This window comes from Prionailurus viverrinus, chromosome A1, assembly GCF_022837055.1.
Source record: "Prionailurus viverrinus isolate Anna chromosome A1, UM_Priviv_1.0, whole genome shotgun sequence".
In the NCBI taxonomy this organism is placed as follows: Eukaryota; Metazoa; Chordata; class Mammalia; order Carnivora; family Felidae; genus Prionailurus; species Prionailurus viverrinus.
Genome location: NC_062561.1, coordinates 82,069,256 through 82,087,657, shown reverse-complemented (window position 1 = coordinate 82,087,657; position 18,402 = coordinate 82,069,256). Strand labels below are relative to the sequence as shown.

Sequence of the window (18,402 nt, the reverse complement as noted above, 5' to 3'; positions counted from 1 at the left end):
GGTGCCTACTTGGGATTCTCTCTCTCCCTTTCTCTCTGTCCCTCCCCTGCTCATACTCACTCTCTCTCTCTGAAAATGAATGAATAAACTTAAAAAAAATGGATACCTAATGGTCAGCTCCATATTATTTTTTTAATTCAAAAATTTTTTTTTTATTTTGGAGAGAGAGCACAAGCAGGGGAGAGGGACAGAGAGAGAGAGAGAGAGAGAGCGCGCGTGAGAATCTCAAGCAGGCTCCACACTCAGCACAGAGCCCACCATGGGGCTCGATCCCACCACCCTGGAATCATGACCTGAGCTGAGATCAAGAGTCGGACAGTGAACTGACTGAGCCTGCAGGTGCACTGCTACTATTAAGAGAGTTGTGTATCTGCTGCAGACAAATCTTGAAAATGTCTGTTCCCATGCTTGTTTCTCAAAGAGATAGGGGTGATTACATATTTCCTGAGAGAGTTAATACATTTTTGAAAAGGAATCTTAATCTGTATAATCCCAGTTTTACTGAAATTACAGTCTTAATCTTCTTTCTAAATCATGGCCATTGGGATTTCTTTTCCCTTAACAGAAAAGTCCTCTTCTGTTCTCTGAATTATGGAAACAGCAGGGCATCAACAGCCACCATCATGTTCTGCTTTTGAGCCATGACTGGAGTCCCCAGCCTGAGCACAGACCTGTCCCTCACATGTCCCCGTAGTGACCTTCACACGTCTGTTTTGTTGCCCAGCAAGGAGCCACTGTTTATATTTTTGTGATAGAATTGCTTAGAGACTGTCTCTGAAGCCCTCTGTTTCCCAGAATGACACAGGTGTCCACAGTGCCCTGCTGTGCGCCGGCTCAGGTGTGTGTCCCTTGGTGTCACATGCCCAAGTCCCCAGGAGCAAGGACAGGGACCGAGGTGCTGTTGGGGTTTGGGAGGACTGTGGCATGTGGTGTTTCAGTGAGGACTTCTCTGTACATGAGACCTCCTGCGGGTCTGCAGGCGTGGGGACAAACCTCACCTGCTTGACGGACACACACCTGCTGGCTGTGACTCAGGAACCTGACGGTGGGGTTTGTGCTCCTAAGTGACTCCACCCTGCAGAGAGGCAGCTGGGTTTTGCCGTCTGAAGGTTTGAGGACAGTCATGTCCCCTCACGTTTACAAAGCCCCTCAATAAGGAGGTGACGCTCCACACTCTGCCTGTGAATCTTCAGGAAGGAGACTCAGCCTGGGAGCTGATGGTCGTGCCTTAGAGGCTGGTCCTTCCTCGTGTTTGCCTTGTGCTTTCCTGTGAGGGCTTTATGATTCAGGCCTCTAAATAACTCAAGGGAAAGATGAAAATGTAACTCTGGGTTTTGTATTTAAAATAAAAAGTGGCTCCTGGGGGACTCAGTCGGTTAAGTGTCCGCCTTCGGCTCAGGTCATGATGTCACGGTTCTTGAGTTTGAGCCCCACGTCCGGCTCTGTGCTGATAGCTCGGAGCCTGGAGCCTGCTTCGGATTCCGTGTCTCCCTCTCCCTCTGCCCCTCCCCTGCTTGTGCTCTGTCTCTCTCTCTTTCTGTCTCTGTCTCTCTCGGAAATAAATAAACATCAAAAAGAAGGGTACATTTCTAAGAGTGTAAGGTTAAACATAATAAAAAGAATAGGCTGTTTGAACATCAGAAGCTTCACTGCTTTGCATATTCTTACAGAACTTAGGGCAGAAAGGGAAACGTGTTGGTTCTTTTAAATAAAATCGATTGATAGCGCATTTGTATCTGTGCCCATGGGCATCTCCTCCCCACACCCTGCCCTCCTTTGGGACGCCTGCCGCAGTGGGGGTTTATGCAGGACCGTGGGTGTGGACAGAAACCCCAGCCCACTGAGGCCACAGGGGCGGGCCCCCACTGACGTGCCTGTTCCTTTCCTGTCCCCAGGGTGTGGTGCAGCAGTTCCTGGTGCTGCTGACAACCAGCTCCGACGAGAGCCTGCGCTTCCTGAGCTTCAGGCTGGACTTCAACGAGCACTACGAGGCCCGAGAGCCGAGGCTGCGGGTGTCCCTGGGCTCCCGCGGGCGGCGTGGCTCTCACGCGTGAGCCCTCCCGTATCCCCTGGTGCCGCCTGTGCCGGGGACTGCGGGTCGAGGTGAACACGCTCGCGTGCGAACCCGCGAGGCCGCCGGCGTGCTGCCCACGAGCCCCTGAAGCTCCTGGGGGCACGGCATCTGTCACATCCAAATCTTGTCGTCACACACGGAGTGGATGTATTTGTAACGTCACCGAGTTACATAGGCCCGTTTGCACTACTCAAGTTTGTTTTTTAACGTCTTCGTATTTACGAGATACCATACTTCGTTGAGGCTTCTTAAGCTCTCCATGATATAATTTATATTTGTCACTTTTTGAGAAATCCCTGTTGCTTTTAGAGAAAATTAGAGCAAATGGATGTTCATCACTTAAGATGGTAATTTTGTTCTTGCTATTTTTTTAACCTCCTCCTTAGAGGCAATTTTTGTTATATGATCAAGTTCAATTGAAACAGAATGTCCCTGCTAAGAAAATATACAGAGCATTTTATTTTGGTCTGTAGTGTGTAAAATGTCAACTTCTGTAAGAACGTTTACACGTTTATCCTTCTTTCAAAGTTTACATTTTTATATTTAATTTACTCTTTCAGATAACTACTCTAAAATAGCGTAGGACGTCCCGGTGATCTGAACAGCCACCCTCAAGCCCAGATTTCCTCAGCCGTTGGGACGATGTAAATAGAGACTAGAGAGTGAACGAACTATTTTATTTTCAAATTCTGATGAGCATTTTAAAGAAACTGACATGAATACGGAAGGCTTCCTTTTCCCTTGCCTATTTTTTCATTGTAAATATTTATATACTGACCAGGTGTGGGGAACTGTTTTTTGTAAAAACGTCATCAAGTCACATAAATCCGCCTTTATTATGTTGCATAAGTGAAACTTAGAAAATTAAAAGCGGTCTGTCAGCTGTATCGGTTCCTCCCTGAATGGAGCAGCTGTGAGGAGAGCTGGTCCCTCGCCATGTGGCAGGGCACACGTGGGGACGAGGGTGACACCTAGGACGCAGCCCGCATGCCCTTTGGTGCGGAGGGGGGCGGCCACCTCTCAGGGCTGGCGCTGCCCTCATAGCTCGCTCTGCTGTCCCACCCAGTTCCCCAGGGCTCTTGGGGGGTCCCCGCTCTGCAGAGTGCATCTGAACGTTGTAGGAGAGCAGTGTAGTTTAGGTTAAAAGTTTGTAAAATTGGAGTTTGGAGCAGGGTTTTGTCCCGGAACTCTTCCCAGGAGCGAGGGAGTGCCGTGTCCAGAGTGGTCCTCCCGTGAGGACTTCCATGAGCCGAGACGGAGGAGAGCAAAGTAGCAGCCCGCTGTGACGTGTATGGAGGAGTGTCTGCGCCCCCCCGCCTCAAAGCGACCTTTCTTAGGCTTTTCTCGGGACGCATCTTGCTGGAAGAGGCACAGGATCGAGAGAAGGCCCGGGTGCCGGCAGACGCGGTGCAGAACTCTGGCTGGCTGCTGAGCAGAGCGATGGGAGCACAGTCCCCCAAGGGTGCTGGGCTGCAAAGCCAGCCCTGAATGCTCTGGAAGATCCTCTCCAGACAGGCACTGATGTGGGCCTTTTGTGAAAGCCAAATGGCGTGATGAGGGCTTTTGAAAAGCAGGGGTTACCTGTATCTCCCAGAGAAATTTCCCTAAGATTGTTGACCTCGGAACCTGTTTTTATTTTATTTAAAGCATTTCTCTTCTAATCTTCCGTAGGAGCCACTCTGGAAAATGCTAATCCAGATTTGGTGACTAAAACTCCATTTGAGCTTAGGAGGAAGTGATGAGTGGGTTATGGAGGTGCTTTCTGAGGGGCCTTCCCTGGGGGGGGGAGGGTCCCTGATCAGAACCGTGGAGGTGGCAACCACAGGGGAGCTGGCGGTCCAGGTTGTTTCAGACCCCACTGGGGACGTCCTGTTACCCGGCAGACCTGTCACGGAGCTGGTCTCCTCAGTGATGAGTCGGAGTTCCCCATGGGGTGGTTGAGGTGGGAGAGCCCGCTGGAGCGGTGAGTCGTCCCTGGAGGCAGGTACCCGGCGTGGCTCTGGGAGGGCCACTGCTGCTTCACCCGGAGAACGGTAGTGGTGCTGACCTTTCAGGCCTGTCGTGTAGATCGGACAGAACTGTGTGCGTCTAGTCAGGCTCTGGGCACGTTCTTGATGAACGGAGCTCCTGTGTCTGGCGTGCTGACGCCTTTCACCCCGGGCAGCTCCGGGGAGCCCAGCCCAGCTTTCCTGTCACTGGGGACGCCTCTTACCGCCCGGGTCAGGTCAGGTGCCAGGCTGTAGGTACGGCTTGTCTCCACTCAGGACTTGCCTCTCTTGAGTCCTGTTGGGTTAGCAGGTTTGACAAGCTGGGGCGGGGGGCACCTTTCCTTCATGCGTACACATTTGTCACCAAGGGAACTCTCCCAGCCCTATGGAGAATGTGTCTTGGCTTTATGGGACACCATGGGACAGCCAACGTGAAAATGTGATTCGGAAAAAAGCACTTGTATCAAATAGGCACAGTCATACTCAGAGTGAGTCACGAGGCACAAAGTCTACGTGAAGGGATGAGTGTTCCCAGAAACCAGCACCCGAGGTCTGAGAACAAGGAGCTGGCGGGCTAGTGGCCTCCCCGTGAGCACGGCTCCTCAGCGCTGGGAACGTTGGTGTGGACGCTGTGGCCGCAAGCAGGGAGGACAGGCCTCCCACCAGGCTTCCTGGCAGACCTGTGTAGAGCTGAGCATGTCCGTCTGGGCCTCGGTGGGCGAGAGGGACTCAGCACCCTGCTCGTGCGCATGTAAGTGGATGAGGGGTGCCGAACAGCACGGAGGAACTTACGCTTCAGGAACGGTAGTATTTGCAGATGTATGGAGGTAATCAAGGGAGGGCAGCGCCTACGTAAAAGGTGGAGGTGCTCCCTTGTGTGTGGGTGACTTGAACGGAGTGGCTTGGGTCTGTTAGACTCTGACCTGGTGGGGAGAAGATGCCGGATGCTCTGGCTGTGTCAGAAGATTGTGGTCCTGAAGTCGTGATTATTCCTCCCAAGGACCCTGCTCGGTTTCAGCAGTGTCATCACCGGACACGTCTTGGTGGGTGTGTCAAACAGCCTTTTTTCCTAGTCTACTGTGGTTCTGAATTCCAGGTTCCTTTTTCTTTCTAGGAAATCACGTGTTTTCATTTAGGCTGTCAAGTTTGTTGGCATTAATGGTTAAGTAGATGCCTTTATGGTAATTGAAATACTCACGTTTGAGTTCTAGCTCCTTCGTTCCCGGTATTACGTATTCGTGCTTTCTTTTTTCTTTCTGGTCACCTTCCCAGTGTGATCATGGCTCTGTCTTTCAAGAATTATCTCTTGATATTATCATTTGACTATGCATAGATGCCATTTTTTGCTTTATTTTTAAATTACTATTCCGTATTTAATATGTTCCTCTTCCTCTTTTGGTTTATTTTTTCCTGAATTGAAAACGTATGGAATTTCTTTTTCTCATTGTGTTTGTGACTGAATCATTCTCTGCTTTGCATTACATCACAGGCTTTCACAGAGTGCATTTTCCGTTTCATTAATTCCTAACCAGGCTGTGATTGTCTTATTCTGACTGTGGATATAGTTACAGTTCAAAATTTCTGGGAAGTTTGCTTTTTTCTCAGTTGTTAGTTTCTGAAAAGGAAGAATAATAGATACACAGATTTGTCAAACCATGTATCAAAAAATGTAATGCTACTATGTAAAAGCGGTAGGACACAAGAACAGAAAGAGACACGCACAGACGAGAACTTGTGGGTCTTTAGAGTGTGTGAAGGGTTACTTCGGGTACGTGGAATGGTTTGGGGCAAACCACTGGGAAAAAATTTTAAGTGAGAGCTTTTAACTCCCATCACACAAGGAAACACATTCACCTGTTGGCCATTTACCTTGTTTCCAGCATTTGTTGTAAGTAAAGCTGCTGTGAACAGCTGTGGCGGAGTCTGTGGATAAAGGCCTTCCCGTCCTTCACGTCCTTCCCGTCCTTCACGTTCTGGTGGCTAGGACAGGGCACGGCTAGCCGTCCACACCTCACACGTTTACATCTCATGTCTCAGAGCCTGGCCGGCGAGGCAGGGCCCATGAGCCAGAGCTCCAGTGTCCTCGCATCCTTGTCCACGCTGCAGGAGGAACAGCCTCTCAAGTTCAGATGTTCTCACGGGTGTGTGCTGGCCTTTCACTGTGGTTTTAACTTGCGTGTCTCTGGGGTCTAATGACACCGAGTGTGTTTCCATAGGCTCATCTGCCGTGAAATTGTGTCTGTCAAGATACTTTCCCATGTTTTATTGGGTTCGTTGTTTTCTTACAGAGTTTTGAGAATTCTTTATATATATCTGGATGTAAGTCTTTTATCATGTAGGTGATTTACAAATATATTCTCCCTGTTTAGGCCTTTTTAAAAGACTTAAGCACCCCCCAGGCTCTGTGCTCGTCAGCATAGAGATTTTTATTTCTGTCCGTGGTGTGGACAGAGTCTCCCACAGGTATAGTTTGCAGGGAAAAGACTGGACAAATGAGTATGTAGAGAATCCTAGCAAAGCTGCTACTGCTTTTTTGCTGTCATTTTAACCACAAATTGAAACTTGTCAGAGGAAGCGATATCTGTGTATTAGCCTGCAATTAACCAAGAGTCCTCACCGTGATTATAGTAGTTTCCAATTGCTGTCAACTTTAGATTGTAGCTATTAATTTAGATCTGCCTGTCCATCACAGGTGTTGAGCACTTGAAAAGTGCCTACTCTGCACTGAGATGTGTGTAAGTGTAAAATACACTGCAAATCCCAAATATTTAGTATGAAAAAAGGAATGTAAAATAGCTCAATATTTTTTCATACAGTTACATGTTGAAGTGATATTTTGTATATGTTTGCTTAAATAAAATATATTAAAATTAATTTTGCTAGTTTTTTCTTTTCTTTTTTTTTTTTTTTTTAACATTTTAAACATTGCTACTAGAAAACTATAAATTACCTGTGCATCTCCTGTATGTTTCTGCTGGATGTTTTTTCTGTTCTATTCAGGACACCTGTCCATAACGAGCACCTGTCCATTCAGGACCTCTGTCCGTTCTGGGCATCACATGACATTTGGTTGTCTTGTCTCCTTAGGCTCCTTTTGGTTGTGACATTTTTCTCAGGTTTTTCTTGTTTTTCTATTATCCAGTTTTAAGAGTACTGGTCAGATATTTTATAGAATGTCCCTCAATTGGGTTTTGTCTGATGTCGTATGGTTAGACTGGGATTATGAATTCAGGGAGGAAGACCCCAGAAGTGCCCTTCTGCTCTCAGGGAATCCAGGGTGCACACTGTCTACATGGCTTATCACTGTGGGTGCCGACCCTGGTCGCCTGCCTGAGATGGCATCCTTCCCTGCGAAGTTACCCCTTTACCCTCTTTTTCATCCTGTGCCCTTTAGGGGGAGGTCGCTGGTGCAACCCACACTTAGCGGAGAGGGGCTTTGCTCTCCCTCCTTTGAGGGGAGAGTATCTACAAAAATTATTTGAAATTTCTTCTGCATGGTAGGCTTGTCTCTCCTCCCCACGTATCTGGCTAGAGATTAATCAGTTTCATCTCAGATAAGCAGCTTTTGTTGCCATTGATTTCCCCCCATTGTTTTCTGCTTTATATTTTACTGATTTCTACTCTGATCTTTGTTATTTCTTCTGCTTACTGAGCTTTTTTGTTTTCTTTCCTTGAGATGGAAGGTAAGGTAATTGATTTAAGATCTTTCTGTTTCATTCAACAAATTTTAATATGTTCTTTCATTTTTGTTCTTTTAAAATACTTTCCATTAAGCGTCCGACTTCAGCCAGGTCACGATCTCACGGTCCGTGAGTTCGAGCCCCGCGTCAGGCTCTGGGCTGATGGCTCAGAGCCTGGAGCCTGTTTCTGATTCTGTGTCTCCCTCTCTCTCTGCCCCTCCCCCGTTCATGCTCTGTCTCTCTCTGTCCCAAAAATAAATAAACGTTGAAAAAAAAAAATAAAATACTTTCCAAATTTCCCTTTTGGTTAATTCTTTGACCTATGGGTTATTTAGAAGTTTGCTATTTTGTTCCCAAATTGTTATGGATTTTTCAGGTACCTTTCTGTTTTTGATGTATAATGTAATCCCACTGTAGTCAGAGAATATACTTTTTTGAGGTGAATCCATTTAAATTTATTGATATTTGTTTTATGACCCTAGAGAGGGCTTATCTTGGCAAGTGTTCTGGGTACACATTAAAAGGATGTTTATTCTGATGTTTTGCGGTGTTCTATGAATTCCGTTAGGTTAAGGTGGTTGGCTTAAGTCTTTTGCACTTGCACTAATTTTTGTCTACTTTTCCTATTTGTTGAGAGAGGGGGTGTTGCAGTCTTTTCACTATAATCATGAATTTGTCTTATGCATTTCTCTCAGTTTTTGCTTTATGTATTTTGAAGCTCTGTTGTTAGGTTCATAAGTATTTAGGATTGTTATAATTCCTGGATGAACGGACCCCTTTTATCATTGTAAAGTGACCCTCGCAATCTCTGGTAATACTCTTTGCTTTGAAACATACTTTGTCTATATTACGACCACTCCAGCTTTCTTTTGATTTGTGTTAGCATGGTATATCTTTTCCATTCTTTTATATTTAGCATATGTGTGGCTTTATATTTAAAGTGGATATTTTGGGGCACCTGGGTGGCTCAGGCAGTTGATCATCTGACTCTTGATTTAGGCTCAGGTCATGATCCCAGTGTTGTGGAATTGAGCCCCGCATTGGGGTCTGTGCTGGGCATGGAGCCTGCTTAACATTCTCTCACTCTTGGGGTCCCTGGATGGTGCAGCTGGTTAAGTGTTTGACTCTTGATGTTGGCTCGGGTCATGATCTTAACAGTTTGTAGGTTTGAGCCCCCATCAGGCTCTGCACTGATGGTGTGGAGCCTGCTTGGGCTTCTGTCTCTTCTTGCTGCCCCTCCCCTGCTTGTTCTGTCTCTTTCTCAAAATAAATAAATAAACTTTAAAAAAAAAAAAGGATTTTCTCTGTCCTTCTCCCTCCCCCTCTGCCTTTCTCCCCCACTCATGCTCTCTTTCTCTAAAATAAAATAAAATAAATAAATAAAGTGGATATCTTGTAGACAGCATATAGTTGGGCCACACTTATGTTTGTTTTTTTAATCCAATATAAAATCTCTGTATTTAATTGGGATTTCTGGGCTATTTACCTTTAATGTGGTTATTTGTGCAGTTGGGGTTAAGCCTACCATCTTGCTATTTGTTTTTCTTACTGCTGAGACACCCTTCTTTGTACTCAGTGGTTTTAAAGTTAGATACTTCATTCACCAAACATTTATTAACATTTATGATGTACTGATTTGCACTTTCAGAGTTATTAAAGAGGGAGGGCTGCCATTTTTGGCCAAGATGGAATAATAGAGACCAGATGTATTCTGCCTGATACAAACCAAACCAAATACAACCAGGGAAACCAGACAACAGGTTGCAATGGAGACAACGTACTCCTGGCAATGGAGAGCGCTGATACCTGGGAGATTTGCGAAACAACCAGAGGTGACCCCTAACTTACTTCCTGGAGAAAGTCTGCAGTGCAGGGAGAGGGAACCTAGGGAGAGCATGGAAATGTCTCTAACTTCAGTGGAGGTGGTTGTCCTGGGAGGCCAAGGCAGCTAGAGGCTATAGGATAGAGCATCAGAGAAGTGAACTCTGGATTTATGAGTCTGGGATTCAGAGGAGAGGTCACAGCTAGAGTTAAACATTTGGGGATCATCAGCATATACAGAGCATTTGAAGGAATGGGTTTTAGTGAAGTTACCCCAAAGAGGGTGTAGAGAAGATGATCCAGGACTCAGCCTCAAGTATGCCCAATATTTAGAGGCTGAGCAGGAGCATTGGGGTGTCGCAGAACCCGAGGGAAGAGCGTTGCAGGAAAAGAGTGGTCAACTCTTTTGCATGCTGCTGAAAGGCAGAATTAGATTCTGGTAGAGAATTGATAGCTGCATTTGGCAAGATGATTTTGACGAGCTGTTTCACTGGAGTGCTGGTTTGTCACGTTTTTAGAGTTACTATTTTTTAAGAGAAGCAGCTTTCGGCGATGCAGATTTTTTTCTGTGTAATTAATCTCTGCATATGTTTATGACATGTCAAGTTTAAAGATTAACTGCAAAGCCAGAAGCCATGTTCCTACCTTCTAGTTTAAAATCTAGAGCATTTCTACCAATGTGGGAGCCTCCTGTGACCTTTCCTGACTCTGTCACTCACCCCTTTCCCCTGTAATTTTACCACCTGCATTTGCATTGCTAAGAATAACAGATTGTTGGTGGGATCTGTAATTCAACACTTTATGTGTGAGGGCATACTGGTGCCCATAACTTTAGTGTGTTGATAATGGACACCTTGAGCAGTAACTGAAGTTCACTTACTGCTACGTGTCACTCCAGTTTTTGAACATACCACAGTTTATTCAGCCCTTTTATTCTTAATGAATGTTTGGGTTATTTGCAATTTTTGGCTTTTACAGTCATCACTAGATTTTAATGCCAGTCTGGCTGCAGTATGATGGTATCTAATGGCTTTAATTTCTATTTCTTAACTAGTAATGAGGTTGGATGTGATTTGATGTATTTGCTGGCTATTGAATTTTCCCATTTTTTGAATTGCATGTTTTTGTCTTTTGTACTTTTGGGAGAGTTTTGTTTTCTTGTCGTTTTGTTATTGATTTATGGGATATTTATATTTTTTTATTTTTTTATTGTTTATTTTTGTGAGAGAGAGTGTACCCATGAGCAGGGGAAGGGCAAAGAGAGAGACGGGGACAGAGGATATGAATTGGCTCTGCGCTGACAGCAGGGAACCTGATGTGGGACTCAAACTCACAAACCAAGAGATCATGACCTGAGCCGAAGTCCAACCCAAATGAACGCTTAACCAGGCACCCCTTTATATAGTTTATATACGAATCTTCTGTCAGTTATAGATATTGCACACATCTTTTCTCAATTTCTGGTATGCTTTCTTTGTGTTGTCTTTTTATCTTATTAAATTTTTTTAATGTTTATTTTTGAGAGACAGAGAGAGACAGAGTGTAAGCAGGAGAGGGTCAGAGAGAGAGGGAGACACAGAATCCAAAGCAGGCTCCAGGCTCTGAGCTGTCAGCACAGAGCCCAATGTGGGGCTTGAACTCACGAACTGTGAGATCAGACCTGAGCCGAAGTCAGATGCTTAACCAACTGAGCCACCCAGGGGCCTCTGTATTGTTTTTTTCATATTTTAAATTATAATATTGACCCATCTGTCAATCTTTGTTTTATAAAAATGTTTTGGTTAGCAAATGCTGCATTTTGTTTAAGAAATACTTCCCAACCCTGCAGTCATGGAAGATAAAAATGAAATAGTTTTATCTTTCACATTTTGTTTTCAATTTACCTGGGATGAATTTTTACATATGGTGTGGGGTAGGAGTTCAATTTCATTTCTTTTCCGTAACTATTCAGTTTCCAAGTCCCAACAGTTGAGAAGTCTGATCTGAAATACTCTCTCTGTCATAAGCCAGAAATCTAGATATTCATGGTTTTGTTCACTGTCTTGATTTCTATAGTTTTATAGTAGATATTGGTATCTCTTAAGGAAAGTGCTTTAAACTTCTTACTCTTCTTCAAGGAACCCCTGGCTATTTCTGACCTTTTTCCTTTCATGTAAATTTTAGAGTCCAGTCCCCAGAAAAGAATAAGGTTTTGATTAGGGTTGTACTGTCTATAAATCAATTTGGAGAGAGGTTGACATGTTTATACTATTGATTATTCCAATCTATGAAAATAGTATAGCTCTCCGTGTTTACTTTTGTCTTAATGCCTTTCAAAATCCTATAAATTTCTCCATGACGACTTTGTACAACTTTTGTTAGGTTTATTCTTAGGGACCTTATTTTTTTAAATGGTAGTGTATTAAAAAAAAATGTTTAGGGAGGGAGTTGGGGGTGGGGGGAAGGGGCAGAGAGAGAGGGAGAGAGAATCCCAAGCCAGCTCTGTGCTGTCAGCACAGAGCCTGACACGGGGCTTGATCCCACGAGAACTGTGAGATCATGACCTGAGCCCAAATCAAGAGTCAGATGCTTAACCAACTGAGCCCCCAGGGGTGCCTGTATTTTCTTTAAGGTAGGATTTTTACGTGTTACTGACACACAGAAGTGCAACTTTTATATGTTGATTTTGTATCCAGAAGTCTTGCTAAGTTGTTGTAGCAATTGCCCACTGATTGTACTAGCATATCTATGGGTTCTTTGGATTTTCTGTGTACCTGTGCTGGTTCCCCCAGCAGCAGACAGCAAGGTGGGATTACTTGTGTGAGAGCTTTATCGGGAGAGATGCCTGGGAGAGAGCTTTATCGGGAGAGAGACCATGGCGGGAGGGATTCGGTGGAGGCTGAGAAGGCCGGCTAGGCGTGATTCAGGTCGGATCCTCACAGAAAAGGGCCATGGGGATGAAGAAAGTTCTCTGGAGGAAGGGTCAGATGGCAGCACGGTTCTGGGGAAGTTTGACAAAGCATTGGAGAGTTCCTGAGCCAAGTTACCAGAGGGGTCCCCTGTGTGCAAGCGTGGGCTGAGCAGCTTGCAGGGAGCCTGGCCTGGCAAGAAGGACGTGGCGGACTTCAGAGCATGCCATCTGGGGCTTCAGATCAGTGACGTGCCCGCAGGTGAAGCTCTGAGGTTACAGCGCATGGATGTGTTTGCTCACACTGTTTGGGGCGGCTCAGAGGGAGGTGGTGAGTGGGGTGAGCCCCTGTCACCCTGGCCCTCCAGTCTGAATTTTTGAGGACCACTCTGGCTGATGGTGTCTTGCCTGCGGTGTGGCCCAAACCTTCGTTCCTGGTCAGGGATCTGAATCTCTGCGGTCCTGCCCTCGTAGGCCAGGGTTGCTGCCTTCTGAGGGGATGGCTGGATCCCTGGGTCCCCCACGTATTTCTTCCTGTTGGGGTGCCCTCCCATGCCTGCCCGTGTGGCGGCCCCTCACCTGTGGTCGCCACGCACGAGGGGCCTACGCTGCCTGCGTCAGCCATCCCTGGGGCCTCGGGAGCCTTGCTGTCTGGGACTCCTGGCCCTGGAGTGGCCGATGCCCCTGTGGGCATGACGCCCGCAAAGCGAGGCCTCAGGGGCACAGACTTGCCCAGCGCAGGGCCCTGGAGGGTGTTTCTGCTGCTGGTTAATCTGGGGAGGAGGTGGCCCGTCCTGGCCAGAGCTGGCTGGCAGGCACTGAAGCCTTGGAGCACGGCCCCAGACCGCAGGGTCGGCCCGTGGAACTACGACCTGCATGGGGGCCCAGCAGGGACATGGGGGACCGGTCCGGCCACACCCTGGCCACCTGCGTGTTGCGGGGCTCCGGGTGGGAGGCAGGGAGGTGAAAATTACACAATCTCCCCGCTCTGAAAATATACCTCTCCTTTCCAGAAAATTGAGTCAAATGGTATGGAAATGTGGCTGAGTGATTATGGATATTGTTCTGTGGACGTGTCGCCAGGTGTCTCTTCAAGAGGAGAAATAAATTTGTATATCTCTGCCTTTATTCTGGGTTTAAGGTTTTAATAAAAATGCAGCGAGGGAATCCTGCAGAGCAGCTTGCCGGGAGCGGAGGTTCCCGTTGCTGGCAAGAGCCTCAGGCTGCCTTCCCTCACACAAATCCACCACTTCTACGCTGTCACCCCCGTGGGACACCTGGGAGCCCAGGGCCTCACTGTCCATCCCGGGATGCAGGCCCGGCCTCGTCCATCAGGCTGCCCCTGCTCGCCCTTCTGGTCCACGGCCTGGGGCCCGTGCCCTTGTGTCATCAGAGGGGTCTGCGGGTTCCCCGCTCCCGGGGACGTTGCTGGGAGCTGAGGCTGGGGGTGGCCTGTCTCAGCCTCCGCCCTGGCCTGGGGAGGTCCTGCGGTGTGGAAGGCCTCCCATCCGCCCTTCTGGAGAGGCGAGTTCCCTCCGTCAGGTACCAGGATGGGAAGGGTGGAGCTGGGGAGAGGGGGCCGAGCCTCCTGGGGCCGAGGCTGCAGGCCTGGGGTAGGGGCTCCATGAGTCAGGCCCCCGGGCCCGTGAGCGCTGAGCCACCGTCTCCTGCCGAATCCAGAGCTGCTGCGCACGAGGCTTCGGGGAAGATTCCAGAAGGGCTTGTACTGCTCCGGCCATGGGGGACCCTGGTGACCCAGCCTGCCACAGGCAAATTCTGGGGGTGCCCTGAAGAGGCTCAGTGGTCTTCAGGGTGGGGTGCCCGGCCTGGCACATCCGTCAGGCAGTCCGCGGAGGGGGTGAAGAACGTGTTAACAAGAAAGACAAGTGCAGGTACTTCGCATCGAGTCTTCGTGCTTAGAATACAGGTGGACTCCGGGGTGTGGGAGGTGTCCTTTACTGCGCTGGGGTGACCCCACGCGTCTCTGGTTTTGAGGGATGTTTTTGCAGAGACAGAAATGTGGGCTGGTGCTGTTCCACCTGCGGCCGTGAGCTCAGATGATGGCAGGGGTCTCCGCCTTGATTCCCTTGTCGCACTGTCCTTTTTTCTTTCTCATGCGGCTCTTTTCAGGATTTACCACCCATCCTGGTTTCCAGCAGTTTGCCGTGTGCCTTGGAGGGTTTTCTTTGTATTCTCCCGTTGAGTTTGCCAAGCTTCTTGGATTTCTGGTTCTCTGCTTTTTTTGCAATATCCTTGCCTGTTATTTCTTCAGGCATTTTTATGCCTCAGATTCTGTCTCCTCTGGGGCTGCAGGTTCACATGTGCCGGCCGAGAATGTTGCCCTCAGGTGGCACTTCCCCCAACGCACCGTCCTTGTGCTTCAGTTTGGGTAGTTTCTGCCTGTGCCCCCAAGTTCTGAGATTGCCTGCCGTGCTGCTGCCAGCCCGCAGACAGACGGCAGACAGGTGGCAGACAGACGGCAGACGGGCGATGTCTTCTCCGACACCACGTGTTCCGCGTCGCAATTCTGTCTGGCTCTCTTCACAGACATTGGCCTCCTTGTTTTCTAGGTTCCAAACACACTTGTTACGGTTTTTTTAAAGTTTTGCTCTGAGATTCCAATATCTGAGTCATTTCTCCAGGTTTGGTTCTATTGACTCTTAGTTTCTTTAATCTTTATTTTTTAAAGCAAGCTCTGTGTATAACGTGGGGCTCAAACTCATGACCCCCGTGGTCAAGAGTCGTGTTTGCCACCGAGTAGGCCGGCCGGGCGCCCCTCCCAACTAGTTCATGTTGGCGGAGCACGTTTTCTTGTTTTTTGATGTATCTTGTTTTTGTTTTTATTGACTGCCCGAGTCAGCTTGTGTATGAGAACAGCAGAGACGAGAGAACTGAAACCACGGAGGTGCGAATTAACAAGATGGGGAGCCCTGTCGCAGTGTAGATGTGCACCCTACCAGCGCGATGTGCACTTCAGAGATATTCCAGTGTTAGTGACGCTGCAGCAAAGCTGGGAAAATAGAAGGAGCAGCAGACCCCAGCGGAAGCAGGTGACACTCACACCCGGCGTGGGCGCCTTCTGGCCACACGGGTGCAGTGGGACAAGTCCGCCTGTCCTGTAGTTGAGCCACGTGGAGGCTTCATGGCCAGTTGAGCTGGACTCAGATGACATGAGGCTGGTCAGGGCTTTCTTGTCCTTTGGGGTCGAAAGTGGCCACGGGTTCATCTCCCTTCCGCTGTCTTGTCCTCAGGTGTCGCCCTGCACCTGCCCCTGGGGAGTTCCCGGCCTCCACCCCTGCCCCTCAGGGAGTGTCTCCCGTTCACCCAGGGCGGGGTGCAGTGCCTTTGGGTTTCTCTGCTTTTCTGCCTGACACCACTGGCCCCGTGTGCCTGCCGCCCAGAGCTGGGTCCCCCTCTGCTCCCCTGCGTCTTCCGTCTCCAGTGGCCGAGGTTCCCCTGTGTCTGTGGGGGCCTCTCAGCTGCCGCCGTTCCAGTCCCCCCATGAAGGGTCACCTGGGCGGGAGTGAGGGGTGCCAAAACTCGCTCCTGCCTCCTGGGCATGTGGGGTCTCCTCAGAGGGTCTAGGCTGCTCTCATTTCTGGGGCGGGAGCCACGGTCTCTCCGTGACCCACCGCGTCCGCGTGGAAGCGAAACCACAGTGTCAGTCCCAGCATCAGTGGGTCCTTGCCAAATTTTGTAGGGACACAGGGAGTGATCCTGAAGCACCTGCTGCACCCGGAGCCTGGCGGTCACCTCAAGTAAAGAGATGCCACCGCTCTTAGCGATGAAGACGTACCGAATCTGTGCGTGGTCTCTGTGCAAGACGGGGCCACTGAGCAAACATTTTCATAGTGAAACACTCAGCCCCTGCGAGGAAAAACCTGGCTAATGATGTTTTGACAACGATTCAGGAAGGAGCTACTTTTCAGAAGAAATGTGTCTGTGGAGAAGACGCTTGGAAAATGTTCAGCAATGTTATGTTATTGTTATGGGGGTTTGTTGCCAAGAATAATGTGTGTCACTTTTGTTTAAGTTTAACTTAACACTTAAAAAACTTGGAAATAGTTTTTAAACTTGTTCTAAAATATCACAAACAAAGGGTTTTCGTAGATTGGACTTATTCATAAAAATCATTAAAATTCAACACTTTCTAATTAGCCTGGAGAACACCTGACTGTTATTATGGAGTATAGAAATTTGCTGCCCAAATTTTAACAAAATGAGGCCAAATTGGTCGATGGGATTGTGTCACGTGCCATGCAACTTGGCGGTCCAGCCAGTGACACACGATGGAGCTGCCCTGTGTCCTGTGAGGAATCTTCTCAGACGTGATAGAAATTAAAACCAAGAGTCAAAATTATCTGAATGTCGGTGTCTCTTCAAATGGTTGCATCGCAAGTGGTAAACGCGATTTCGTAAATAAGGAAGCGTTTTCAAGCTGGGACTCCCTAAAGTCACTATTTTTACCGTATTTTAGTACAGTGAAGACCTGGTACATTTAAAATTGTTTTAAAATATTTCATTTCATCCTTATACGGTCCTTCTAAAATGTCTCCTTGTGTTGATAATATGCATAACAGTAGTTGTTTATACGATTTGTAAATAAATGCTCATGCTTGTTGGGATTCATGCTTGGATTGTGAAATTCTTCTCAGAGATCACTGTCGAGACATCACTGCTGTAGGTCAGTTCTTATCTGCACTTTCGGGAGAACCAGGGGTTAGGATTTGGGGGGAAGTTGCAGATAATTTGTGGATAAAGTATCTGAGGCAGCACACGATCTGTTTTCTGAATATAAATAGAACCGATTCTGAGTTCTCCTTTTCCTGCAAGTTGCTTGAGGGGCGGAAGGCAGGGAGGCCACTGGACACAGACTCCAACGCTCAGGCCTCCCCGGTGGGCTCCCTGGGTGGCGACCCTGGTGGGCATCCCCGGTGGGCTCCCTGGAGAGCACCTGGAGGGTGTCCCTGGTGGGTGTCCCTGGAGGGTGTCCATGGGTGGCTGGGTCTGTTGGCCAGAGTTCTACGTCAGAAGCATTCAGATGTGTGGACAGGGGGGCGTCCTGTTGTTCAGCCAGGCTGCTCCGCGGCCCTGCGCGGGGGCTTTTGCGCCTCCCCGTGTCCCCTGTGCCCTGTAGTTTGGATGCCCCCGGGCCGCAGACCCTGGCTCCTGGCAGAAGGGCCCATTCTGTGCGGGGTGGGTGGGGGGCCGAGCGAGAAGCTCACCGTCTTTATTCCTTCTCTTCCTTGCCCAGGAAGATGTTCCTCTGTGGGCGCCTGTGTATTTTGTCTGCCTCTGGGACCCAAGACCGGGAGGAAGGGCCATCGGATAGTGCCGGCTGGGGCCCGGGTGGTCCCAGTGGCCCGTGGCCAGTGTTCGGGTCCGCGTGACGAGAAGGGCACAGCCCAGCGGCGCTGGCTGACTCCGTGGGGCTCCCGGAGGGGTGCGCAGACCCGGTGGTGGTCGACAGCACCATGTAGCTTGGGACGGACGTTCTAGCTGTAGGACAGCGGTTTTGTGTGTTTTTGTTTTTACAAAATTAAAAGATTAGGTAGCTGGATAAGGCAAATTTAGTCCACGGGCTCGGTGTCTCATAGCTGGCCCCTTGGCTTCACCATTTGGGACGTTTGCTATCACGTGGGGGTCCCCCCCAACCCCCTACCATCCGGGCAGCTCCAATGTTGATGTACTGTGTCTCACAAATAACTGATTTTAAATCATCACTCCAAGAGCTAATATATATTTTTTTCATAATAATCTGCAAATATTTTTTATTAATTTCCTCTGAAGAGGAAAGAGAAGCCTTGCCTCGTTTCCAAGAGAGGATATAGCTCCTGGCCTGGCCTAAGCTGATGCGTTATCAACTGCGTCCTTAGCTTGCCGGCCTTATCTGCATGTTCTTGTTTAATATTTCGTGTCACTGTGTGGCCTTTTGTGCCAAGATCCACGCGT

The 18,402-nt window shown here is 48.4% G+C and overlaps 1 protein-coding gene and 1 long non-coding RNA gene across 4 annotated transcripts in view; both read left to right on the top strand.

Moving 5' to 3' along the window:
- TUBGCP3 (tubulin gamma complex associated protein 3) overlaps positions 1-6,936 on the top strand; it is a 75,568-nt gene extending 68,632 nt beyond the window's left edge. For all 3 annotated transcript variants that reach the window (XM_047849074.1, XM_047849065.1, XM_047849083.1), the window contains exon 22: positions 1,896-6,936. In XM_047849074.1, the coding sequence (XP_047705030.1) occupies positions 1,896-2,054 (159 nt within the window). In that variant the 3' untranslated portion in view covers positions 2,055-6,936. The remainder of the gene's footprint in view (positions 1-1,895) is intronic.
- A 5,401-nt stretch (positions 6,937-12,337) lies between these two features.
- LOC125160278 (uncharacterized) lies at positions 12,338-17,079 on the top strand. Its single transcript, XR_007150190.1, has 2 exons — positions 12,338-15,500; positions 16,151-17,079. It is a non-coding gene; the product is annotated as an uncharacterized LOC125160278 (long non-coding RNA).
- Positions 17,080-18,402: the final 1,323 nt, after the last annotated feature.